Source organism: Antennarius striatus, chromosome 14 (assembly GCF_040054535.1).
Source record: "Antennarius striatus isolate MH-2024 chromosome 14, ASM4005453v1, whole genome shotgun sequence".
Taxonomy (NCBI): domain Eukaryota; kingdom Metazoa; phylum Chordata; class Actinopteri; order Lophiiformes; family Antennariidae; genus Antennarius; species Antennarius striatus.
In genome coordinates, this window is record NC_090789.1 from 14014624 (window position 1) to 14041859 (window position 27236).

General features: G+C 41.0%; 1 protein-coding gene across 1 annotated transcript in view; it reads left to right on the forward strand.

The window, feature by feature from the left end:
* LOC137607339 (ephrin type-A receptor 7) overlaps window positions 1-27236 on the forward strand; it is a 152763-nt gene that overhangs the window by 100053 nt on the left and 25474 nt on the right. The window contains exons 5-8 of the mRNA XM_068333031.1: window positions 209-538; window positions 17356-17480; window positions 22821-23133; window positions 24779-24887. Of these exons, the coding sequence (XP_068189132.1) occupies window positions 209-538; window positions 17356-17480; window positions 22821-23133; window positions 24779-24887 (877 nt within the window). The remainder of the gene's footprint in view (window positions 1-208; window positions 539-17355; window positions 17481-22820; window positions 23134-24778; window positions 24888-27236) is intronic.

Here is a 27236-nt window from a genome sequence, read left to right on the forward strand (position 1 = left end):
CTCCCCGTGTCTGCGTGGGCTCTCTCCGGGTTCTTCGGCTTCCTCCCACCTCCAAGTTTGGGAGGTTTTAATAAATTGTATACTGCTAGTGTATGATTGCTCTAGTGTGTAAAATAGGCACGTGATTTCTTTTAATGCATTGACAATAGAAAATCTGTAAAATAATTTGTATAACTACACAGCCAAGAATTATCATTCATCTTCCCAGGGCCTCCCTCCCCACCTCGAGATTTGGTCTACAACCTGAAGCAGTCCACGCTGATCTTGGAGTGGGCTACACCATCGGACACGGGCAGCAGGGCTGATTTGACCTACAGCGTGGCATGCCAGAGGTGCACTGGAGGGCAGTGTGAGGCGTGCGGGGCAAGCGTTGGTTTCATTCCCCAGCAGGTGGGCCTGACAGAACGAACAGTGACCGTGGTCAATCTACTCCCCAACACTAACTACTCCTTCACCGTGGAAGCACTGAATGGCGTCTCCGAGCTGCTGCCCAACAAAAGATTCTACACTCAGGTCAACGTGTCGACCAGCCTGCCTGGTAAGCTCCGGTTAGACCCGGGACAGTGATCACATATACTACTCAAATCCACATACTTGAAAATATTTTAACAATTTAAACCAAGAAACAAAAGCTGACAATGAGGTCACACCACATCAAAAAGAAGAAGCAGTAATTGTGCTTGAATGAATCAAAGCATCAAGCGTCGTGACTGATGCTGCGTGCATTTAGACCACATTATGTGTCAGCTAACGATGAATCTTTCATCAGCCCACACAGCATTTGTTTCAGTATCTTGCAGGAGGTCCAGAAGGATTGTGCTGATTTTGCTGAATTTGCAGTAGCTCTTCCAAAAGTTATTATTTGTGCTAATTTATAAAAAATGCCTCTTGGTAAAAGAGTATCACCACAAATACATGATGAAATCTTTTGTAATCAGTTTACTACACTGTGGATAGTCTCAAACAATTCAGGCCATTATATATTAAGTCTTATATTTCACTTTTTAAAAGATTTTTTTTTAAAGTTTATTGGAGTAATTTGTGAACTCAGCAAAAGTATGCTGACATATATACAGTACATTACATAAAAACACATACAAATGTACACCTTCAGGAAATATGTGTCTGTCTGTAAAGATTTATGTACATCCTCAGACACACATTGACCTCAGATTTGCTTTTCAGGTATGTATATTCTCATCATGCATGTGCATAAGTATCATACTGTATATATATATGTATATTTACACAGGAATTCAAATCCAAAGTATGTGTCCTCTGTAGCAGAATCCCATCCCTATACTGACAGAGTACAGTATGTGAAGGGCTTATCATGAGCCATTAGCCAGCGGCTAAAAAATCCAATCGTCCAACCATCATCAATGTTATCTAGAACAGCGCAAGTGTGAAAAATCCAAACATACATGCTAAAAAATGGACGTTTGTAAAAAAAATGGAGTTTGTATGTTCTCCACGTGTCTGTGTGAGTTCTCTGGGTTCTCCGTTTACTCCCACCTCCAAAATGATGCAGTTTAGGTGAATTAGTCACAGCAGATGATCCATAGGTGTGAATGTGTGTGTGTGTATGTGTGTTTGTTTGTCTTTCATTTTACCCTGCGATGAACTGGCATCTTGTCTGGGGTATGTCCCACCTTTTCTTCGGAGCTGGGATAGGCTCCAGCAGACCAGTGGCCTGCAAAACAGATAAGCAGCTGAAAATGACTGTATTCATTTTCATTTTCCATTCATTTTCTCTACAAGAATATGGATGGATGGATGGATGGATGGATGGATGGAAGGATGGATGGATGGATGGATGGATGGATGGATGGATGGATGGATGGATGGATGGATGGATGGATGGATGGATGGATGGATGGATGGATGGATGGATGGATGGATGCTGTCAATGTGGAATGAAGAAAGAATGTTTGGAGTCATATGCTAATGCACTTCGTATGGAGAACAGGGTAACTTTAAAGTGACCTCAAGGGTTTCTCTCTCAAAGTAAGAAGATACTCACTGATATAAGAAACATGGAAATATGCATTTTGTCTTTTGGTATATGTAATAAAAGTGTGGCTTCACACAGAGATTGTGCCTCTGGGGACAAAGAAGGGAGACTTTAAGTAGATTTATGTAGACAGCCTAACCCAGATTCTCTTAGTGACCAACTGTAAATGTTATGTAAGTGTAACAGCTGGACAGAGGCTAAAGGGTAGCGTGTGCTCTCCACCAGAGTTCTTTATTCTGTCACGCTGCTGAATTTGAGACTTCATATCATGGTGTATAAATTTGTTGCACACTATCAAATTTGGTAAGGCAGTTAAATGAAAAAGTCAGGATTGCAATGCATCAACACTTGTGCCACTTGATAAATTAAATTTGAGCCACTTGATAAATTAAATTTAGGGGTCGTTGTCCTTCAAATGTTAGCGTTTGGTACATTCTTTCACAGGTCTTTGTAGACATTATTATACTGTCTCTTGTCTTACTGAGATTTTTCAATTTTTTTTTCGTATTTTTAAAAATTAAGCAGCAAGCATTCATCCATTTTTTGTGATTTTTTTTTTTTTGTTGGTGTTTTTGTCTTTTATCCCATGGCTGGGTGAACATGATGAACAAGCTACATCTGTCTTCCGGGGATGTACCGTGATAAAAGTCCAAAGCCATAAGGTTAGGGATTCAGTATCAGAAAAGGACAAACCTGTGGTGATAATTTTTCTTGTTCCATGCTTCTTTTAACCTTTCTCATTTTTTAAGTATTTCTTTTTCACCATCTTTCTGTCCTCTCAGCAGTTGTTATGGCTCTGGTTTGTGGTTATTATGGGGTATTAGGGTGTGAGTTATCCCGCTAGCCCTACCATCCAGGGGGATTGAACAAGGGGTTAGCAGAGTGTGTTTGCAGGGGTTTCAGAAGACTTTCTCTGTCAGCGAGGATTTACACTGACATCGGTGTCGGGTGTTTAAGCCTGCCTGTCTCTCTGTGTGTGAGAGAGCGATGTTACAAATTGTGTTTGATTTGCGCCTTAGGATTTTTGTCCATCTTTTTTCTCTTCACTTCAACTGTCTTCTTTGCTTTAACACCTGTGGTTTCCATAAATGACCAGCAGAGCAGAGTGGTTCAGATCAACAACTAACCAACCAACAATTAAGAAAACCCTCTTGCTTGCCCACTGCTGATCTTTAGGGGTGTTTGTGTTATAGGGCTTAAGTAGGTGTATAAGAAACCCAGTCCATTGTAAAAGGAATGAGAAATATTTCCCGTAATGCCAGTTGAGTAAACCAGTCATAGTCAAAAAAAAAAAAAAGATTAAAGTAAAACTTTGATTTGCATATGTTTAATTATGTTTTTGTTTCAATTTCTTGCTCTTTCTTATTCATTTTGGAATCTTTCTTTTTGTTTCTATTTAGAGTAGTAATATACAGTATGTGTTTTTTAGTCTTTTTTATCATCAGTTAAGTATAAACAAAAAGACATCTGGAAGCAACATCTGTGAGATGCAGATGATCGTCTGTAGGAGTAGTGTTAATGATGTTAAATCTCGTTCCGCTTGATGAATCTAAAGAAAAGTTTCCTTCTCATGTGTTCACCTCTACACCAAGCTTTTATGCCCTCAAAACTCATTGACCTCTATTGATAGTGCAACAGAGATTTCCAACAAAGCACACATAATTTCACACTTGCCACCTCATCATCACTTTATTACTTTTTGCTATTTTTCTACCTCCTAAACTTTTCCGGATCCCTACCCTCTCTTTTCTTTCCACTGTCTATTTCCCTCCTCATTTCCACCCTATCCTGCTCTCCCCATAAACCCACTATTCTTAGATGGTAATTTCTCTCTGCCCCCACCTCTCCACACAACCACTTTTTCGGCTCTCTTTTCTTCCTGTGGCCACCTGCCTTGACGTAATCGCTGCTGCCCTCATTCCATCTAACCTCTCTGCTTCTCCCTCTATCATCCTTGCAACTTTCTTCATCTTCTCATATGGTTCCATATTTGTTTTTCTGGGTGCTGTAAGCTTGTTAGTGGCAGCTGGTAGGGTTTAGCTGCCAACTGGGTGCCAAGAATGTTTTCAAGGGCACATGCTGAGATCGGAGGAAAGGGTTCTAATGGGTACTCTATGGCTAATTGGTAGTATTTGTTTGATTAAGTCCAATAACCCAGAAGTACATGGGGGGGTACATGGGTCTCTTTACATTTATGCATATAATATGTTCTTTCAATGCATGACAAGCCTCAAAAGCTTTCAACTTAGTGACATTTAAAACCCTCTATTAAAACTAGATACAAATTGAATTCTTTCAAAGCATCCCCTTCAAACTGGATTCTTGCACATGCTTAATGGAAGAGTGGATCTCTCCCAGACAGATGGGGTTTTATCAGGAGTGTCCAGGCCACCGAAGGGATGGGGGGTGAGTTTTGCATGGCCTGTCAAGAAAGGACGGATGGATAAAAGAGATGGGGAAAGAAACATGACTGGGGTTGCGTGAGGAGATGGAGCATGGGCTCAGTAAATTGAGGATCAGTTTTGCCCAGGGCTCATGGGGCCCCTTATCCTGCTTTGGATTAAGGATGCATATGTATATGTGTGTGTGTGTGTGTGTGTGTGTGTGTGTGTGTGTGTGTGTGTGTGTGTGTGTGTGTGTGTGTGTGCGTGTGTGCGTGTGTGTGTATTTCATGTATGGGCTTTACTGTGTTTGTACGCTCCACGCTCTGTGCATTTCTTCATGCTTGATTTGTGTATGGGCAAGAAAAGATGTGATAATGACGTCTTTCCTCAGTATTGTTCAGTGTGTGTGTGTGTGTGTGTGTGTGCGTGCGTGCGTGCGTGCGTGCGTGCGTGCGTGTGTGTGTGTGTGTGAGCTAAAGACACTTTGGTTGAATATCCTGGCCCCCAGTGGTACATCCAAAGCGCTTTAGCTGAGGCAGAAAAGAAGAGAGGGATGCAGGAAGGCTGCAGAGATGGGGTGGAGGAGCAGGTCAGAGAGGAGGAAGGATTGGCATTTCAATATCCTGAGAGGATTACTGGTCGAGCTTTAGATGGCTGGTCCCCACAGAGTTACATGGGCCTGAGAGATGGATGTGTAAAGAGGAGGAGAGAAGGATGACTATAGATGTGGAGGGATGGGGAGAGGTGAGCAGTGTAGCATTGTGAGCAGGGAGAATTCTGGGCACAGGGTAAAGGAGCCATGGTGTGAAGACCACAGGGAGAATTAATTCATTTATTCATATTTGTTTGCATACAGTGGAAACTTTTTGTTTGAACACACATCTGTGAAAATTGCATAAGGAGTATATTTACAAGGTGTTGTGTGTGGATGAAAGTCAGAAGATAAGAGGAGGACAGTAAGGTGTAGAGATGAAACAGAGTGAATAGCAGAGAAATACAAAAAGTCAAAGATGACTAGCTGGCAAGCGAGGAAAGTGAGAGGAGCAGCTAAGGATATATTGTGAATACAGAATGCGGGAGAGGTTGGAGTAGAAATGGGAGGGACGGTGAGGGGATCAAGTTATGCTGTTTGGAAGAAGTTGTCAGAGCAATGAGAAATTACTCCACTTCTAATAATTCAATCGAACTACAGTACATTATTTTCACTGAAAAGTAAGTACATTCAGCCAAGGAGGTTTGGATCCATGGTCAAAGAAATAAACTTTATTTGGGTTACAGTTGAAATGCTAGTTTTTCCCTCCCCTTCTGTAGCAATTGCATCACTGCATACATCATTTCCTACAGGGCAGAAGGAGTATTCGATGTGGGATATAATACCTCTCAAGAACTTTGAGTGAATATTATACAATCCCAAATCAATCACCTTGAGATCCCTGCATCATCAGTGAAAGCAAACAAAACACTTTCATGTGATATTTTTTTCTTCTCCCTCTACCGAACGAGTGCTTGTCTTTGTCATTTTTCTAATAGCCCTCTTATTCTCTTCCCCACCTCTCCACCGTCTCTCCTCTGATCCCCGCCTCTAGCCCTTTGCATGGAGGCGTTTGGATCCTTTTTGCTTCTTTAATTAGAAGTGATGGTAAGGTGAGGCTTCAGCAGGCACCAAATGAATAGAGTCATCAAGCTACTTTTCAGGACTATAGCCCAGCCACTTAAGATTCTTTTTCATCCTGTGATGGGAATTTTAATTGCCTACCTCTTGGTTTGTAATTGGAGTCTATGAAGAGGTGCTTTCAGGGTCTTTAGTGTGTGTGCTGTATTTTCCAAGGAGGAATTGTGGTATTCAATTAGGAACAAAAACAAAGATGGGAGAAAGTTGATAGCTCTCACAATGTTATCAATCAATCAAACTTTATATATATATATATATATATATATATATATATATATCACCTTTCAAATAATTTGAATGCAATTCGAAGTGCTTTAGAGGAATGAAGAAGATGAATGCAAAAGTAGATGGAAAATGGATTTGGAGAATAATGCATTTTGTTGAAAGACTAAAATAACAACAATAAAAGATTGCTAGTAAAGATGGTACAAAAATAAATCGTAAAAAATGCTCCAAACATTTCAATCGAACAAGATAATAATTATCACATTATAAGACATTGCTCATAATAGAAACAAAATATTAATAAATAAATAAAAAATCCAAATAGAAATTAAAAATAAATTGTCACATTGACAGGGCAATGTTGGAATTAATAGGGATTTAAATGATAAACCATGAAATAGTAACACAACATCAAAGCCAGAATTAATAGTTCAAAAATGTCGCATTTTCACATCTTCTGCAGGCTTCTAGAGAAGTTGTGCCTTAGCTGATGCGATATCCAAAGGCTCAGAGCGTAATGACTGAAAGAGGCAGCACCAAACGTTCTTTGTTCTGCTTTGAGGAACAGCTTAAAGAGTAGAACCCGGTTGTGCTCGCGGAGCATTACGCAAGTCTGGAAAGCTGTGTTCGATGCACATCTTTTGCCAAGCCCCTCTCCGGAGGGAAGAGAACAGGTGAAAACGCAAACTTGTCGCTGAGACACCATGAAGAAGAAAGTCAAAGTGCAAAATCATTCTCATTTTGTTTAATACCTTGTGAGCTTTTTTTTTTTTTTTTTTCTGGGTGTATTTGTGCGTGCTTGCTGTCTTTTTGTGTTTTGTGGCATTCTTTGCTGGAGGGGAGCGGAGGTTGGTGACATCCTGCTGAGCAGAAGAGACAGAGTTGGGTTGTTTAGAAATTCAGCTGTCTCTCTGAATGATGGCATGCTCTGATAAAACAGTAGGTGGGTGACAGATGGTTCAGCTCATCAAATCATTGATGCATACACACCCCTTTTCAACCAATATGTATACTTTTAATAGTATGCTGTCTATTTCTCTTTTACTTGCAATGCGGAAACGGAAAGATCCAAAAGATCCACAGATTTTGATTTTGACATATTCATATTTTTATTTTACATCACACACTGAGGTAATCTCCTCTCTTATTGTGTTTAACTCCCGCTTGAATTGAATTTGCGCAAGTGCCACGTCAGAATGCCGAGGCGTGAGCACAGGTGCGCACACATTTTCTGTCCTTGCAAGTCTCTCAGGATAGATAGAGCTTCTCACATCGCTAGTTGATCACCTGCAGCAGGCTTCGGTCAACCGTCTGTGTGTGTGTGTGTGTGTGTGTGTGTGTGTGTGTGTGTGTGTGTGTGTGTGTGTGTGTGTGTGTGTGTGTGTGTGTGTGTGTGTGTGTGTGTGTGTGTGTGTGTGTGTGTGTGTGTGTGTGTGTGTGTGTGTGTGTGTGTGGGTGGGTGTGTGTGTGGGCCATGTTGTTTGTTTGGTTGAGGCTCCAGGCTGAGGCTGTCTGGCTTGACAGATATGTCGTGATCAAACCTTGCCTCTGCCTTTAGGCTAAAGCGCACCGGGCACGGAGAGTGTTCAGAATCAGCCTGTGTGCAGCCTGTCAAGAGCAGTTTAAGCAAGCTGGCCCCGGTTGCTCTTCCTGATGGGGGTGTGTGGGATTCCAGATTTGACAGATGTGTAACTTGGTAAAGGCTTAGCCAGCAGGTGAACACCATTTTCTGACAGAGCATCCTCATGCTCATTAAAGATCATTGATCCCAGGTTCCAAACTATATTTACTTGTAAGTATGTACACAAATGTTTGCTGCGTGATGTCATACAGGACCCGATGTTTTCCACATGGCTGGACTGTGTTGCTCGGACCCATTAGAGTGATTACACAGTGTGAGGTGCTGACTGTTAGTCCTGCATGCTCATTTTCCCATTGTTCTGATCTCTCTCTCATCCACCCACCCACCAAGAGGCACATTTAGTCCTTTCATCACCAAGGGCTCACAAACACATGCATTCAAATACATGCTTCCACACACCTGTAAGTGGATCACATCCCCACAACATGTAATCATGTAGTTCAGATGAAAATGTGCCCTTTCCAGGTGTCTTCCCAGCACCGTTCCTCCTCTTTTCAGAAATAGGCATCCAGATTTGAGTTTTAATTTTGTTACATGACTCTTTTCAATCGTTCTAACACCTCTCTGTTTCTTCTTTAGCTGATATGAACGGAAACTACAGATAATACTGTATCTGTCTCTGGCTGCACCTTTGAAAGAGGATCCTGAATAATATAATTGTCCTTTCTTTTATCTTCCTGACATTGCTCTTTCTGTTGCGTGCTTTGTGAATCGAGTTATTGTGCACATGTGTGTGTGTGTGTTTGGGATGAGGTATCCTGGTGGTTGGATGCAGATAGGGCAGATTAGACTAAGTAGGAGCGGGGAAACGTTGCCAGATAGCGTTCCACTGCTGTGGCAGGCTGATTGGGGAAGATTAAAACAGCAAGACCTGCTGCAAGATAGTGAGACCAGGTTGGGGGTAGCTGTCCTTATATACAGAATCATTACATTAGGATGAAAACATGTGCATTTACATATACCAACCTGAGACACTGTGACATATGTACTGTAGATGTCACAATTGTGAACGGCATAATCTAGATTGTCTAAATGTTGGTTTTAAGTTCACCGTCTCCATCCACTTAAAAGAAAAACATGATGAATTTGATATTAAATGTTTCTACTCATTGGGCTTTACCATATTATACTTAAAAAGAATAGTTTGAGGGCGGCAGGTTAATTTGCTGTTCCAAATTCCTGTAGTGTTGTTGTGGTATTGTTAGTGTTCACATTTCACACCTACGCAATCATTTACTGTGGGACATCTGACTGATCAAAATCAGAGAAAAAAATATTTTCTGTCATGCATTCGTAAAAAGGTGATGTCATACACCTTGCTGCTCTGAAGTGCAATAAATACTCGATGGTTTTAAAGTTTGATGACTTGATTAAACATATGAGTAACACACTCCACTGGAACCGCTGACAGAAATGCTAGCAGTGGGTGCATAAAGAGCTCCAGGGACAGCTCAACCAGAAGAAACATGATGTTACCACTCCTATGCTGTCAGTCACATAAATCGTTGCACTTCAGTCTCAGTTTAACCCCAGGTAGAGACTCTCTGCCCGGAGGGAAAGATGCTCCAGCTTCCTATTAACCCTCTGATTGCAGACAGACCCAACAGATAGGACTTTCTCAGTCATTACCTGTACCGTCACATCTCTTCATCCCCTAACGCCTTTGCACACTCTTTAATATGTATAGGCAGAGAGAAGAGAATAAAGTTACACACCTGGCAGAGATGGTGAGAAGAAGAACAATGAAACCCCCTCCTGACAAGATGGATGTCATCTCAGCAGAGGCACAAACAGGCCTGCGGGGAACAACAGACTCCCTCGAGAGCTGAGATGGAGACAGAGGTGTGCTGGAGTACGATGGAGATAAGGGGATACAGAGACGCTAAGCGACAATTTTCAGAAAAGTGAAGAAGAGAGAAAAGAGGAAAGTAAGAATGAGATGGGATGTTGAGCCATGCTCGTGCCATCGGCCCTAGGGTAATGGCTCCTCTGCCTGTCTTCTTTGATAATGACACATGGATGCCAGGTCTACCTCGCTGCCTCTGCACACATTGAAGCAACAGCCCACAGCAGTGGTTGCCATTTTGTGCCATATTCTATTCAATGGTTTACTTGCCTGAGTATACAGCCTGCCACATAATCCCCAGCGTCTGCCGGACTAGGTGTCAAGAGCTAGGTTTGAATTGGAACTCTTAGGGACATCTTAAGAAACATGCTTTTCATATCTGAAAGCGAGCTAGGACCGCCTGTGTTTTGGTGTGTGTGTGTGTGTAGCTGATAACACCGTGTGGTTACATGGAGGCAAACATTGGCTTGAATTTGAAAAACAAAATGTAATAGCAAGGAAAAATAGAGGCCTTTGCACTGTAATTGAGGCATTTATGAGAGTGTTGTAAAAAAAAAAAAAGTTTGCTCCAGTACGTGTTCCTGACTTAAGGCAAACAGAGCAAGGATCATTGATGTTCTATGATGAAAACAGAGACAAATGGAGCCTTCTGTCTGATAGACAAGATGCAGAAAACAGAGCAAAAGCACTGGAAATGGTCGAGGGTAGTGTATCTGCAATTCAAGAGAGGCAAAGTAACAAAGGTGTATGGACAGAGCAAACAAAACAAAGCCAAGTGAAAATGAAAAAACTGTCCTTCCTCAAGTTTCGACCATCTTTCCAAATCACATTATCACAATCTCCCAGACCGTCTCCGTATTTTTTCTGAAACTTCAGACTTCATTGCAATATGTTTGCATTGATGTAGATGCATGTAGAGGTATACATACATAGACAGATACACCATTTATAGTTGTACAAATCTATCTATGCATGTAGATGGAGCAAAAATTTGTCTTAAAAGTGCATTAAAAGTAAAAGGTACACACACATTAAATTGGTGCATGGTGGGAATATTTGGATTTTCCCCTTAATCTTAACAAATGTGACAGCTGACTGAAGCCACTCTGGCGTTTGCATTCCACATATAAGCATATGAACTTTTGCAGAAGGCCTCTGGTTTGTGACAAATATCTGACAGGTTCATATTGAACAAAAACTGAAGCCTGAATTGGATTCCATGGAACTTAAATGACACCAAGGCAAGTTGTAGCCACAGACCCTGGACATTTTATGACTGAGAGCAATGACTGTTTACTGCATGTTGGCTATTTTGTGCCACACTACATCTATCATGCTTCCTCATACCTGACTTTTCATTCTCATCATAGAGTCCCTTTGAAGTTTATAGGCCATTTTCTGTATCAATGATTGGTACGTGGACAGCCAAGCTTTCACACTGGATCTTATCAGAAGCTGTATATCTTTGTTATGAGTGCCTATCAGTGTGTCTACCATGTCATTTCCACTATATGATGAGGCTGTGAAAACATCTACTGTGTACTTTCACAGGAGAGCTGGAGAGGCTTATTGCCCACAAGGCCATCACCTCTTCTATATTACTTGTGGAAATCACAGTGCAATTGTGTGTGTGTGTGTGTGTGTGTGTGTGTGTGCGTGCGTGCGTGCGTGCGTGCGTGCGTGTGTTTGTGTGTTTGTGTACAGTCCATTTCAGATGGCAGTTGGCATCGATTTCTTCCTTTCAAATAAAACGTCAAGGAAACACTGCACAACATTTAATGCCGTAAACTATGTCAATTGTGTGTCGAAGTGGTGACACACAGTGTCTGCAGAAAAGTCTCATGAGCAGCAGAACTCTTTTTCTTCAGTTGATACACAAAGCCTTGGATTGTAAAATCTCCAACAGTTGGATTAAATATCCAAAATAAAAACGGGAAAGTCGATAGTTCCTAAAACATGTCTCTTTTTTTTTCTGGCTTTTTTTTTAGAATGGTACAATAAAATATCCTTGCAAACTACAAAATAAGCAGGTGAGTTTTTCAGATTGTCAGAAATTATTAGTGTATAAACTATAGTTCTTAACAGCTGAGTTAAAAAAGCATTTTGTGATGCTTGTTCAAGAGTTGAAGGCCAATTCTTTTGAACTTCAGAGGTTAAAATATCATTTTAACAAGTTTGTGGTGACAGGTGAACCTTTGAGCCTTCAGGCGACAGTGATGTGCGATTATGAACTCTTGCACTATAGGTGTCAGATTGAGCGGTGTGATCTGGGGTGTGGAGGCAGGCACTAGTTTTATATACTGTATAATTCAGCACAGAAAAAAAAGTAGATAGCAAGCTCTAGACAGCAGTCATCAATGGGAAGCTAAGGTTGACAATCAGAGGCTGCCTGTTAGCTCTTCCTTTTTCTTTTAAATGTCATCTAACTATCTAGTTTTTCTACTTTAACTGCCTGCAGGATATCTGTGCACTCATATTTTAGTTGTCTTTTCTCCATGCTTTTCATGCTCTTTGAAACTAATTCATTTAATTTGTGTAAGGCAACAGTCCATTATATGTACACTATATAATGCATGTCTGTAGAGTTAAAGGAAAAGCAAGGCATCTTTATTTATTTAAGGCCATTCAGACACAAGGTGATTCAAAGTGCTTTACAAGGAAATATAATAAATTAAAAATAAGACATTAAGAGTGCTAAAAATTAATAACAGTGACTGTTAAAATAAGGCATAAGACTATGGAGGTTAAATTTCGAAGGATAAAAGTAGTTAAAGACCATAATGATTAAATGAGAAATTTACACTACTCAATAATATATTGAATTAGAAGTTTGAGCACCTGCTGAAGAGGAGTTTCTATTCTAATGTTTATTGTATTTACATTCAGTTCCTTTCTTTTCTACAAATACAGAGTTCCCTCACCATAACGTGGTTCAATGAATTGTGTTCTGCATCCTGTGCGTTTAAATGTGAGAAAAGTATGAAAATGCTAATTTCTGTCAGAGAAACATGTACAAAGTGTGTAGTGAGGGGTTTTACAGCTTTAAAACATCTATCCATCCATCCATCAATCTCCCACCGCCTATCTGGAGTCGGGTCGCGGGGGCAGCACCTTCAACAGGGAGCCCCAAACTTCCCTTTCCCCGGCCACATCCACCAGCTCCAACTGAGGGATCCCAAGGTGTTCCCAGGGCAGTGTTGAGATATAATCCTGGTCCTGGGTCTGCCCCGAGGTCTCCTCCCAGTTGGACGTGCCAGGAGCACCTCCCTAGGGAAGTGCCCCGGAGGCATCCGCACCAAATGCCCAAACCACCTCAGCTGACTCCTTTCGACACAAAGGAGCAGCGACTTTACTCTGAGCTCCTCGCGAATAGCAGTGTTTCTCACCCTATCTCTAAGGAAGACACCAGCTATCCGCCTGAGAAAGCCCGTTTTCGCCGCTTTCGGTGATGACCCATCACTCATGACCATAGGTGAGGGTAGGAACGGAGATTGAACGGTAGATGGAGAGCTTTGCCTCTCGGCTTAGCTCCCTCTTTGTGGCAACAGTACGGTAAAGCGACAGCAATACCGCTCCTGCTGCCCCAATTCTCCATCCAATCTCATGCTCTATTATTCCCTCACTCGTGAACAAGACCCCAAGATACCTAAACTCCTTCACTTGTGGAAGGACCTCATTCCCCAATCGGAGAAGACATTCCACCAGCTTCCTGCTGAGGACCATGGCCTTGGATTTTGAGGTGCTGATCCTCATTCCTGCCGCTTCACACTCGGCTGCAAACTGGACCAGTGAGTTTTGCAGGTCACAGGCTGATGACACAAGCAGGACCACATCATTTGCAAAAAGCAGCGATGCAATCCTCAGCCCACCAAACTTTAATCCATCCTCACCACGACTATGCCTCGATATCCTGTCCATGAAAATCATAAACAGAATTGGTGATAGCCTTCACGGCCCTGGCGAAGGCCAACAACCACTTGGAACAAATCCGACTTACTGCCGAGAACCTGAATGCAGCTCTCACTTTGGGAATACAGGGATTGGATGGGCCTAAGGAGAGGCCTCCTCACCCCATACTCCGAATCTCTGAATCTCTGAATCCCCCATCATCCTCCAGCTCTGCCTCTGCAACAGAGGACGGGTCAATTGGGGTAGTTGGATTCAGGAGTTCCTCAAAGTGTTCCTTCCTCTGACCGACAGTCTTCTCAGCCAAGGTCAACAGCGTCCCATCCTTGCCGTATACAGCTTGGATGGTCCCCCGTCTTTCCCCTCCTGAGGTGTCGGACTGTCCTCTAGAACAACTTTGGTGCCGTCCGAAAGTCCTTCTCCACGGCCTCTCTGAACTTCTCCAACACCCTTTGTTTTGCCTCCATCACAACCGAGGCTGCAGTCCTTCCGGCCTGTCGGTACCCTGTAACTGCCTCAGGAGTCCCCAGAGACAATATGGCCCTGAAAGCCTCCTTCTTCAGTCGGACGGCTTCCCTGACCACCAGGGTCCACCACGGTGTTCAAGGGTTAACGCCCCTTGAGGCACCCAAGACCTTTAGACCACAGCTCTCAGCTGCAGCTTCAGCAGTGGAAGTTTTGAGCACCAACCATTCAGGTTGATGTCCCCAGCCTCCACAGGGATGCACAATAAGCTCCTTTGGAATTGAAGGCCTCACGGACAGAGTCCCCCTACAGACGTTCCCAGTTTACCTGCACTACTCGTTTTGGCTTACCAAGTCCAAAGGTTTCCCCCGTTTCCCCCAGTGGAGTCACCTACAGGGATCCCATGAAGGACCTCATTTACAGACCCCAAGAAGGCCAAATACTCCGAGCCACTATTTAGTGCATACACACAATCAATAGTCAGATTTTTCCCTCCCACAGCCGGAGGCTTGTGATGTATCATAATTGCAAAAAATAAAGCTAACTATTTTGTGGATTTTTCCTATGGAACCACTGTGTTTAATTGAACTTTACATTCACATAGTATGTAAGGGTCTGTTGTGTTTGAACTCTGAAAAAAATTCTTCAGTAGACATGTTCACCTGACAGTTCTTATGAAAGCACATCCAGATGTGTTATTCTTTTTTGTTTTAGAAAAAGGTCAACTTTTATAGGACTAAGCTGTGAAAATCATTTTGGCCCCATGGATTAAAAAGATGATTTGAAATGCCGTAGTATGCATGCCAGGACATAGCAGCACATATCTGCATGCAAATGTTCCTTTCTCCAACACAGTGAGTTCACAACCAAAAGCCAATGATATGTCTGTGCTGGTCACATCCACATATTGCTGTAGTAGCATTGATTAGTTCACCCAAAACAAAACTATATTTTGTCATTGTTTTTTACTGTTTTCATGTCACAGTTTTTACAAGCACTGATTTTTTTTTCAGTTTACATGATGATTGTAATGGTTGTGGTTTAAAAAAAAAAACAACAACATTCTTGAACTCAGATATAAACCTTTGCATCTTTAGGACTCCAAATTGTTGTTATTGTGCAAACCAATGGCAAAATCGCAACAAAAGGTTTTAAAATTTAAAGAAAATGTTTTAACAACCCCTCTGAACCAAGTTTTCTGAACAAATTAATTTCTTTGTTTATGCTATTGTATAAGGAGCATTTTTCATTTTAAACAATTACTATGCAATAAATTTAAAATAAATCTAAATAAAAAATAAATTCACAATTTAGACATTACGGCACTGCAATATTTACAGTGCAGTGAATATTGCAGTCTATTGTTTCTGTTAGAGAAATTGACGTTTGTTTTTTATCTTTATTTCAGGATTTTTTTTCATATCCTGTAAAAATTCAAATGAAAATACACATTGAAAACTGACTAACCAATGAATTCGGATCAATTTGTGCATTAAAATTGTAAACACACACACACACACACACACACACACACACACACACACACACACACACACTCAGTGTGTCTGTACGTCACACACCATATCACTCATAAACAAATCCAAGCTTATTTTTTTGCATGGATTTTCTTCCTCATTCTTTCAGCTTGACTGGACAGCCACACAATGCAACAATAGCATTAGAGCATCTTGGCAGACACACATTCATACATAAACACATACAGACGCACACCCACCTTTCCTCTACATAAAATTACACAATATTATCCATGAATACTGGATAAATACCTGTGTTTCCAGAGACATATGGAGATGGACAGACAGTGTGAGAGACATACAGACCGACTGAGTGTGTCTTTGATCCTCTGCCTACAATGACTGTAATATCTTGCTGTTTGAGAGAAAAACTGAAGGAGCTCTACAGACTGAATCCGTCTGTGCCCACATAGTTTGGCCATGTGTGAGTGACGTGCGGAGCATATTCATTAGTGTGGCTGTTTCCACTGAGGAAAGAGATGAATTGATGGCTAAAGGTCAGGAAAGAGATGCGATCAGGACAGCGAGCGGAGCAAGTAAGGGGGAGGAAGAGAGGGGATATGATACAAACAAAGGAGAAACTGCAAAAATACATAAGAGATTTCCATTCCACAGAAAATCAAAAGATGCACATATTTTTGGATGCCACTAAATAAGTTTAAATGGCAGTATTTATCATCTAGTAAAAAATGATTAAAGAAAAAACCTTTAATGGCCTTAATGGCAGTCATTCCTAAACATAAAGGGCTTTTGATTGAGCTAACCTCAGCCGTCTATTTTCCTTATCATTTTTGAGTGACAACGCCCTTTGCTAATGCATTATACATGTAATGATTAGTACTCAAACAAAAGAAGGTGGTTCCTGCTGATTATAATACCATGTGCTGCCTGTCACTTGTTGACAGAGAAACTAAAGAAAAGGTCTTTCCTCAGCAATGAAAATGTTGGCGTAACAAGTCAATGCCATTGCGCGATCTAAGTTTGTGCAGATAATTCGTCTTCTGTTTCGTTCCCTATCATGATCAATATGAGATGGCACATCTGTCAGGATCATTTTCACCATGCATCTCCTTGATTCAGTCAGAAAAATGTCTGAGTAGAGTTTAATTGAGAGATTGGACCAGCACGGATTAAGGCCCTCTCCATCCATTAGTCTTGTGTCGATACAGACTTGTCATTCAATCCATTTCTATATTGATCTGTTGTGAGCTCTGATGTACCGGCCCATGCACTTGTTGTACACACACAGACACTCAAAGAAGCATATGCAGTGTTTGTCTATTTGTAGAGCGTGATGAATTTGTCTACTCTGATATATCTCAGCTTCAATAATCAATCTGTTACCTCTATCCTGCACACTCCTGACCTCTTTGTTTCCCATGTGCTCTGTTATGCTCTCTATCCAAATTTATCTCTTCAGAGGAGACTGTACTGTTTTATATCAGTGCCTGCTTTCTACCAAAATCCACCTTATGCATAAAATGTGTGCTCCTCTCTTGACCTTAACCTGCTCATTGCAGCTTTGTCTAAAAACTGTAAAAACTGGGTATACGTGAGAGAACAGTCCTTGAGATTTCCTCAAGCTGTTTACTGAGTGAAACCAAAACCTCCAAACTCATCTTTCTCCTTCCTCTCTGTTTTTCTTCCTTTTCCTCCCTCCTTGTAGTACCTTCACTGATCAGTGAGCTACGAGCAGAAAAGATCGAGCAAAAGAGCATAACCCTGGTGTGGAGGGAGCCCTCATACCCAAACAGCAGCCGCACTGAATATGAAGTCAAATACTATGAGAAGGTAAAACCCAATATTGCACCAGTAACTGCTCACATCAGTGTTTTTTGTTACTGCTTTTCTGTCATCTACCTCAATAATTAATATAGTCAAACCAAATTGTGAAATATTTCTCAAGACTAATATTGTCATCATTAACTTATATCAAAATGTGTTTGTCATTTGACCCTGTGATGCATATTATGTGTGTATTAATGATGAATCCTAGGGAGTTTTTTTTTTTTTTTTAATAAAGTCAACCAGGAAATTTCATTATATGATATGCAATGGGCGCAGGGTCTTCAATCCTTCTCATTGTAATAAATGCAAGTAGGGAATGACACATATTTTTAAACATGTCCCCAGCCCAAACTGTGTTATTACATCAAGGTATTCTCTGAATCTCCACATTTTATAACTCAATTGTGCGTGACATTCTGATAATATGCCTCCCAAATTTTTGTGTGAATCTAATCACGTCACAGCCCCTTGGTTATACTCTATAATAGTTATTTGCAGTTGGCAATGTCCCTGAACACTTGAGGACGGCTTGCATGCATCCACTCATTAAAAATCTGGCCTTGATCCATTAGAATACAACAGTCATCAACATATCTCTAAATAATCACGTATTGAAAAGTTTGTGTGAACAATGTCCAAACAACTCCTTGAAGACAGATTTCTACACATCAAACATCACAACACTGACAGCATATTCTCAGTGATGTTTAAAAAATGGTTGGTAGTACCTAATGCTCGTTGCTTTTTTTGCTAGACGCGTCATGTTTTTGATGAACTTGACTGATAGATGAACTGCAGTTCTTGGCTAATTTGATAAATCATACATGTCACATGTCCATTTGTGATCACCTTGCCTCACCTCACTCTGTATTTAACTGTGGGGTCCCTCGGGGTTTGGCAATTGGTGCAAGCTTTCTTTTATTATATGAGCTCCCACTGCCACAAAATACAGAAAGATTTCATTATTGAGTTGTATCTGTCAGAAAGACATACAGTACTAAAACCTGTTAGAAATGCAGTGTTTCATAAATGTAGACATACAGTATACGGCAATAATAAAATAACTTGGAACTGACTCAAAGTCATTGTAAATAAATGCCAGAAATGTCAGAAACCTGGGTATCCTCTTTGGACATCCGAGGAAAGCCCTGCCAGCCCTCGATTAGCCACACAAATAACTACCTGAAGAATTTTGTTTTATCGGTGCTCAGTTTTTGACTGTTTTTCTCCTTGTAATTGGACTTTTGCAATAGTCTTTTAAAAGATATAAACCTGTGATCAATACTCAGGCTCTAAATTCTATCACATTTTGTAGCCAGGCTTAAGAAACAAGAAAGTTTTACACATTAATTCTGTTTTAATGGCTTTAAACTGACTGACGTTTTGTTTTTGGTTTTGAAGATTTTACTTCATACTTTTAAAACCCTTCTTGGCCTGGCCTCTGCATACATATCTGAACTTCTGTTACCTTCCCAATTTGCAGCTTGCCATCCTCAGGCAAGAGGTTGACTGTTCCCAGCCCCTGTTTAAAACTGAGGGGAATGAGTGTTTGCATTTTGACGCCTCAGCTGTGGAACGACCTGCCTGAGGAAGTCTGGCTCCCTAAATCAGTTTCCTCCCTTAAATCAGTGCTATAAAGCAACACTTTCTTTACACTCTTTGGTTGCTAGTTTTTGGTCTATTTTTATTGAACTTTTGATGCTGCACCTAAATCTTGCTGTCCTGTGTTTTAATGTGCTTGTGTATTTTAACATTTGAATTGTGTCTGTAGTTTTAATCATCCATGGCATAAAGAAGAAGTATACTTTATTCATTCCCATAGGGAAATTACATAGTCACTCAGGTGTACATGGTGTTGTGTTAGTTTTTAACAATCAGTGTATACACAGGCCCCCTGAAACACAGCACACAAGGGGGCCTGCAAGCATGCTTTCATTCCTAATGGCATCAATTGTAGATATGCACCAATTTATATTTTGTCTTTGTTTTTAGACCAGTTATTATTATTATTATTATTATTATTATTATTATTATTATTATTATTATTATTATTATTATTATTATTATTATTACCTTTGCTGTAGGAATTAGGAGCATATAATGGTTATTTTTCTATAGGTTGAAATTTTACCTTGATCTTCAGTCTGTTGGCATATTGCTGAAAAGCACATGCATTTTCCATGAACTTTAATGGACAATTATGAAAAATTAAAATCATACTACCGGCATATTTTATGTCTCTTTTATGGATAATCATTGTATTTCATCGGGTCTATAACGCTCTTTAATACAACATAGTTTTGTGCATAAATCTGTCATCTGTGTAAAACCCAGCTGTCTTACTCACAACTCTCCATTTTCATATGCCACATTTTGTGGCAGCACCATGTCTTTTGGCTGTGACATACTCTCCTTCTTTGTCACACATCCTCCTCTTCTCAATGCCTCACTATATTTAATAAAGGCCTAGCTCCTTGATGTTTTAGTACCATATCTTTAGATAAAAACTGGGAGCATTTAGACTAGGCCTTCAGAAAAGAGAAGAGATAATAGTATGTTTACAGTGCAGCATTTTGGGGGGAAAAAAATGTCCGTGTAGTAACTGAGGGAGAGTAAGGTTAGAGGTGAACAACAGATGAGGTGGAGATGACTCAGTAGAAAGACTGTTGTAAGTGATAGAAAGACATGCATTAGGATATTTTGTGAGAAAATGAGGATGAGGAAAGCAGCGCTGAAGGAAGTGTGAGGAAAGGATGGATAGAGAATAACTGAGATTGAGAGGAGAAGATTGCTGACAGGCCATGAAATGAAAAGGCAGCTACACCGGAACAAAGAGCCTATTAAAGTATAAACCAGAATGCACTCATGCCTCCGCTAGGCTGAACAGTCCGGTACGTGTATGTCTTATAATGGAAAAGACAAAGAAATAGAGAAGTGATCTGACAACAAAAAAATGTTAATTGTCCATAGAACACAATAAGTCATAGACGTGGAAGAATGTGTATTATATGTTTTTTTAATCTTTCAAGTATATGTATTGATTGAATTACAGTTTTAAAGGCAGTTGTTAGAAATTAATAAAAATCATGGACTACATTCCCCCTCCACTCCACAAGGTGGTGGAAGATTCTACCTGTTTGATATTGCCTCCTCCATAAATACAGGCAATAATAGGCAGGACTTCCTCTTGTCACCAAACACATTCTGCTGGAAGCAGCAGTATATAAAATAAATGCCCATCTCTCCATTTTCTTGTAGACAAGATGATCGCAGCTTCTTTTCCATTTAATGGGTCATGGTGAATACCATAATGATTCTGACAGTATCAGAATTAAAAATGTCATGTCTTATGCAGTGTGTTGCGAGTCACTTATAGAAACTTGATAAGGTAAAGATTTTTTTTTGCTGTGGTGACTCCACACCACACCAGTTACTCCACAAAGTTTCACAAAAATCAGTTCCGCAGGTTTTGTACAATCCTGTTTACGGACAAATGGTTGAAAACACTTCTTTACAGTGGAGGTACATATAACTTATCTGTATGTATTATTACTCTACAAGATAGGGCAACTTAGCAGCATAGATAACAGCATAATATTTGACAAATTTAGATATGGCAGCAGCGCATTGATTACAGTGACAACTAACCCTGGTAATGATTAAAAACAATCAGTTTTCACCTTAGATTTTGCCAGCATTTGTTTGTTTCTTTTTGTTTTTTTTACTGTCATCAGGATTATACAAAATCTGCTTGCAGGATTTTCATGAGACTTTTTGGGTTGTCGCTTTTATTAGTTAGATAAAATGTAATAATTGTACAGACTCAAACTGATATCAAATTGTAGATGAAACTGCTGATTAAATTTGGTGCCATGTGATGAATCTTAAAAGGTTTATTGAGCTAAAACCTTAAAGAATCTGTCATTGGTGTTGTTTTTCCATATGATGATGAAACATCAGATGCATTGACAAAATGTAGAGATTTGTGCTCCCAGAGTGCTTTCTAGCTAACCACTGAAACATCCATTCTGGGAATGATTTTTTTAAAGGAAATTTTTATTTTGTGTTACCATTGCCTCAGCTGTTTTTAAACCTTTTTTGACCGACCTAGTCCCTTTCTCTCTCATCTCATCACATGTATATTTAAGTAGAAAGCTCACTGACTTTCTGTGTAACGAAATGTGCTACATGAATAAAACTGCAATCCCGACCGCCGTGACGGAATACCCATCAATGCATCAGTACTTTCTGTGTGAAGGCGTCTGACTGACGGTTGTAATAAGAATCCTTAACTGAGATTTATTAGACTTTGTCATTGTTTTTACATGAGATATAGCAATAAACTAAACTAAGTCACTTTTTTTTTTGCTGACATGTGGGAGTTTGCATCATTCCCCATTGACGGCTGCCATATTTTGGGACAAAGTTGTTTTACCTACATTGGTAGTGAGGAGTTTCAGTTACATTGATTACTATAATTACATTTCTTCTCTTAATAGCTCTGCTCTAGTTTGACTTGTTCCACTGTGAGATAGCTGTGAAAGCTATGCCTTCAAGGTTGTTTACTTCGGTCATTTACCAAATTAACTCACTGTGCTTAAGTTACTTGTTGTTTGTTAACGGCCTTGCAACTCTTTGTTTCCGCTTTCCTGTGCTGTTGTGTTTTGTCTGTGTCCTTATGCAGCGCCATTCCATATTTTTTTACACAATCAGTGTCAGTACTTGCTTTACCTTGTTTTACACCAAATAAATTAAATTAAAGTTGTCATTCAAGATCATCCTGGCTTGGAATGATCTTATTGACGAGCATGAGGCATGGGAAGCAGAGACACAGTAAAATCTGTTCATTGAACTCAGGCAAAGATCGGAAACAGATTTCAGGAGAAAGAGCAGATATTGGACACAAAATAAGTAATTACATTCATTTGTGTGCCCCACTTGCAGCCCTCATTATGCCCACTTTTACAAGGTGTGAGTCAGAGATGAATGAGCACCATCTTTTGTTTGTTTTCTAAAGACTGGAATAATGAATAGAGTTACTCTGTGTATTTTTTTTTGTTTGTTTTTTTGCAGGAAGTCCTACTTGTTGAAAACAGGCAAATGAAGAATTTTCTTTTAACTCTGTCTCACAAACTGTAGGTTTCTGTGCTCTTCACTCAATAAATGAAAAATTACCAAAGCCAGTGTTTCATTTGGAAAATGAGCCTATGCTAACCTGCAATTAGAACAATTTCCCTGAAAATGAACAGCGCAGTTAACCATTTGATTCCACCTACGTGCCTCACTTGTTTCTCTCCTTCTCTTTGTTTTCTCTCTCACACTTTTTTCACTCTGTCTCCACAGGAACAAAAAGATCAGAGTTATTCTACTGTGAAGACTGCCGCCACACGAATCAGTGTCAGCAACCTCAAACCTGGAACCACTTATGTCTTCCTCATCCGTCCTTTCTCGATACCCGCACCCTCTCCATCCCTGTCCTCCTCCCCTCTGTCATCCTCTTCCTCTTCTTCCTCTTCCTCCCCCTCATCTTCCTCTTCCATTTCTTCCTCCTCTACGGCATCATCTACTTCTTCGTCGTCCTCCTCCTCCTCCTCCCCTCCGCCCATTGACTATGGAGCATACAGTGCTCCCCTGGAGCTGCAGACACTTGGCGAGTGTGAGTACCCGTTTTACGCCTCCTTCCCTCCTCTCCTCCCTTTCCCATCACTTTCTCCTTAGCACTGCCAGGCAGATTGGGACGAGGGGTTTGTGTAGGCACCTGGCCAGCCCACACAATGGGGCATGCTGCTCAAGTGAGTGAGAAACAGGGACGTAACTGTGTCTCAGACTATGTGTGAAGACTGAAGATTTTACCAGTAAGCTGTGAAATGGTTCCCATTTGCAAGTTCGTACCATGTCCCTTGTGCTATGAGGGCCTGGGTGTATAGGTGTGGTCTAGTTCTTCTCATGTATTCTCTGTTTCTCTCTTTCCAGGGCAGGGATTTGTTGAGCTATATATTGTTATAGTGCTGAGCCGCTACACACAATTTATACGGTTGAACTGACATGAGAGTTACCTAGAAAAACCTTTTACAACAAGAGCTGGCCAAAGAACAGCTCGACTAAAATATTCTGTATTTCCATTATTTTACTGGAGCACATAGAGTTGTACACATACCTGTTTTTCTTTTTGGCCTAGAGCTTTAAAAGTAGTTGCAACTTAACTTTTTTTTTCCCACTTTGCATATTTAGTTTACTTCATTTGCCTCCTGTGACATCAATGTCAATGGGCGATGACCTTATCTATTTCTTGCAAGGCAACACAGTATCCTCCAGTAACCATGCACAGAATTCAGCCATGCACAGTATTAACATTGTCATCATTGTCAAGACATTTATCGGTTATGTGAATCTACAATTTATAACCAAGGCAGATTATAACCAAACAATTAATGGAAGATGCAGAGATGCATAATATAGTATATATATTATGCATATATAATGCATAGTATATACATAATTTAATGGATTCTCTTTTTTTACACTTTGGAAAGATATTCAGCATTGTTAAGCTAACTACTTAATCCCCAGATAGTAACAACATTTGTCGATCCGTTTCTATTTAGTATTCACTTTTGATGTCAGAAGCAAACAAACAAAAAATCAGTAAGTGTTTGAATGTGTTTAAATTGGTTGGAAAAAGAAATTTAAATTTTGAAATTTACAGTTCTGTCACTGCTGCTAATAAAAATCATGCAGTGTGATTTAAAGCTCAAGAACAGCTGCTAAATGGACCTTAAGATGAGATTGTTTTGCTTATGACTGTAGTTCTGGTTTACTACCGCCATCAGTTTTAATACAATAACAACTAAAAGTATAGTGTGCCCTTCAGAAACACATGGTCTCATTTTTTTCTGTCCCTTTGAGTCTATTTAGTCAAGCAGAATCTAATCTAAGATGTTTTTTTAATAGTGTAATACATAAGAGTCCTCTGAGAATATGAAAAAAGAGGAGGCTGTGGCTTTCTAACACAAGGAAACATCAGTTTACCCTCTAATCCAACAAACTTAATTTAGCCTTTAAGGCCATCTTTTTATTATTAGCTCTCCTCTCCTGTTCTAGTTCACATTTAACCTAGAGTAATTGAATATGTGTGACCTGCATGCTGGTTTGTTAAATTGTGTTGTTAGGTTGTTGTGACTAGCATCTGCATTGCACAAATGAGCTGGTGTTTCCTTGCCCAGCTAATTGTCACACAGCCAGTTTGGTTAAGGTGTGTGTGTTTGATCTTGTGTGTAATGACCATCTCTTGTGATTTTCAGTGGCACTTGCATCCAGTGAACAGAGTCCAGTGGTGATCATCATTGTTGTGTCCGTGGCTGCCCTGATCATGTTGCTCTCCATGGGTGTTGGACTGCTCATCTGGAGGAGGTAGATATGTCCACAGCGCTTAGAAAAAGTGTTGGACCAACTCATGATTTTGTCTAAATTCATATGTATAATATACTAAAAAGAAACCTGAGTTTAAAAAAGGTTAAGTATAACAAAGTCACCAGTGTGAAAAATTATTGCCCACTTAAATAAATAGTTATTTGTGTTATTTGGCAGCAACAACTAAGGCCAATTAAAATCCACCGCTGTGGCTGAACTAAAGAAATACTTTAGTTCAGCCACAGCGGAGGGTTTATGAAAATGAATGACTCTTTTCAGGTCTCACCCCAAAACCTCAACGGGGTTCATGTACAGTCCTTGACTAGACCACTCCAAAAACTTTTTATATTCCTTCCAAGCCACTCGGAGTATGATGTACTCTTATGCTTGGTAACAACATCTTGCTCTACAACCAATTTTTTTTCATAAGTTTCATCTCACAGACTGATGACTGAATTCACCTGAATATATTGATATGGTAGAATTCATGTTTCCTTAGATTATGACAAGCTGTCTTGGCTCGGAACAGCAAGTTATCCCCACAACAGCACAGTGATACCTGTTTAATCATGGCATTTTTTATTGGGATTCTGTTTGGTTTACACCAGATGTAATGGGATCCATGTGCTCCAAACATCTCAAATTTTGAGTCATCACTCCATAAGGATCATCAGGGTGTGTTCTGACAAAATTAAGAGTCTTCTGGATAGCAATGGTTTTCTCCTTAACACTCTCCCATCCAGCCATCTTCAACCGCTTATCCGGCCCCGAATAAGCGGTCTCCCCAGACACTTCCTCCAGCTCCTCCGGGGGGATCCCTAGGCATTCGTAGGCTAGCCAAGAGACATAGTCCCTCCAGCGTGTCCTAGGTCTTCCCCGAGGTCTCCTTCTCGGTAGGACATGCCTCCCCAGGGAGGCATCCAGGAGGCATCTGGAACAAATGTCCAAGCCACCTCATTTGTCTCCGCTCAAGGTAGAGGAGCAACGACTCTACTCCGAGCTCCTCCCTGGTGGCTGGGCTCCTCACCCTATCTCTAAGGGTGCGCCCAGCCACTCTACGGAGGAAAATCATTTTAGCCGCTTGTATCCGGGATCTTGTCCTTTCAGTCATGACCCTAAGCTCATGACCATAGGTGAGAGTAGGATTGACTGGTAAATCAAGAGCTTTGTCTTGGGACTCAGCTCCTTCTTCACCACGACAGACCTGTAACAGCGACCGCATCACTGCGGAAGCTGCACCGATCAGTCTGTCAATATCACGTTCCATCCTTCCATCACTCGTGAACAAGACCCCAAGATACTTAAACTCCTCCACTTGGGGCAAAGACTCTCCACCGACCTGAAGAGGGCACACCACCCTTTTCCGGTCACGAACCATGACCTCAGATTTATAGATGCTGATCCTCATCCCACTTGCGTCACAGTCAGCTGCAGACCGTTCCAGTGCACGCTGAAGGTCCAGGCTTGATGAGGCCAACAGGACAATATCGTCCACAAAAAGCACAAATGAAATCCTTTGGTCCCCAAACTGGACTCCCTCCTGGCTGAGCCTAGAAATTCCGTCCATAAAGATTGAAAAACCCCCACCAGCCCGCTGCCTTTCACCTTGGGCAACACCAGAAAAGTGGAGAGTCCCGCCCCTCTCAAGGTTTTGGGTTCCCATCCTCTACGGTTTCCTCGGCGGGTGGTGAGTCCACTGGAGGTTGGGCCCATGTTATCCTTTCAGGCCATCCCGGCCAGGCCCCGTGGGCAGAGGCCCGGCCACCAGGCGCTCTCATATGAGCCCAAACCCCAGGCCTGGCTCCAGGGTGGGGCCCCGGTTACGCCATACCGGGCGACGTCACGGTCTTTGTTTTACTTACCATAGGGGTTTTGTTACTGCTGTTAGTCTGGCCCGTCACCCAGGATCTGTTTGCCAAGGGAGACCCTAGCAGGAGCATAAAGCCCCTGACAACATAGCGCCTGGGATCATTCGGGCGCTCAAACTCCCCTACTACGATATGATGCCAGCTCTTCTATAGATGTGAATTTTGCCCAGTGTCTTTTGAATAGTGGAGCCATGAACACTTACCAGTTATTTAGTTGAGAAAGGTCTGTTATTCATTGGCTGTTTTAGTTGGATCTTTTGTGGTTTTCTGAGTGGGCCTTCACTGTGATCCTGGAGGAATCTTGGGAGATTGGCCACTTCTAGGAAGGTTCACAATTGTCTCAGAAAAAAACTAGTCATCTTTCCCAAATTCATGCATTTCAGCTCTGCTGGAATTATTGCACAAAAGTTATGTCCTACTGGTGAGACTTACTGGTCAATACTGTGCCTCTGAAGGTCGCAGTAATGATTGGGTGGAAGGG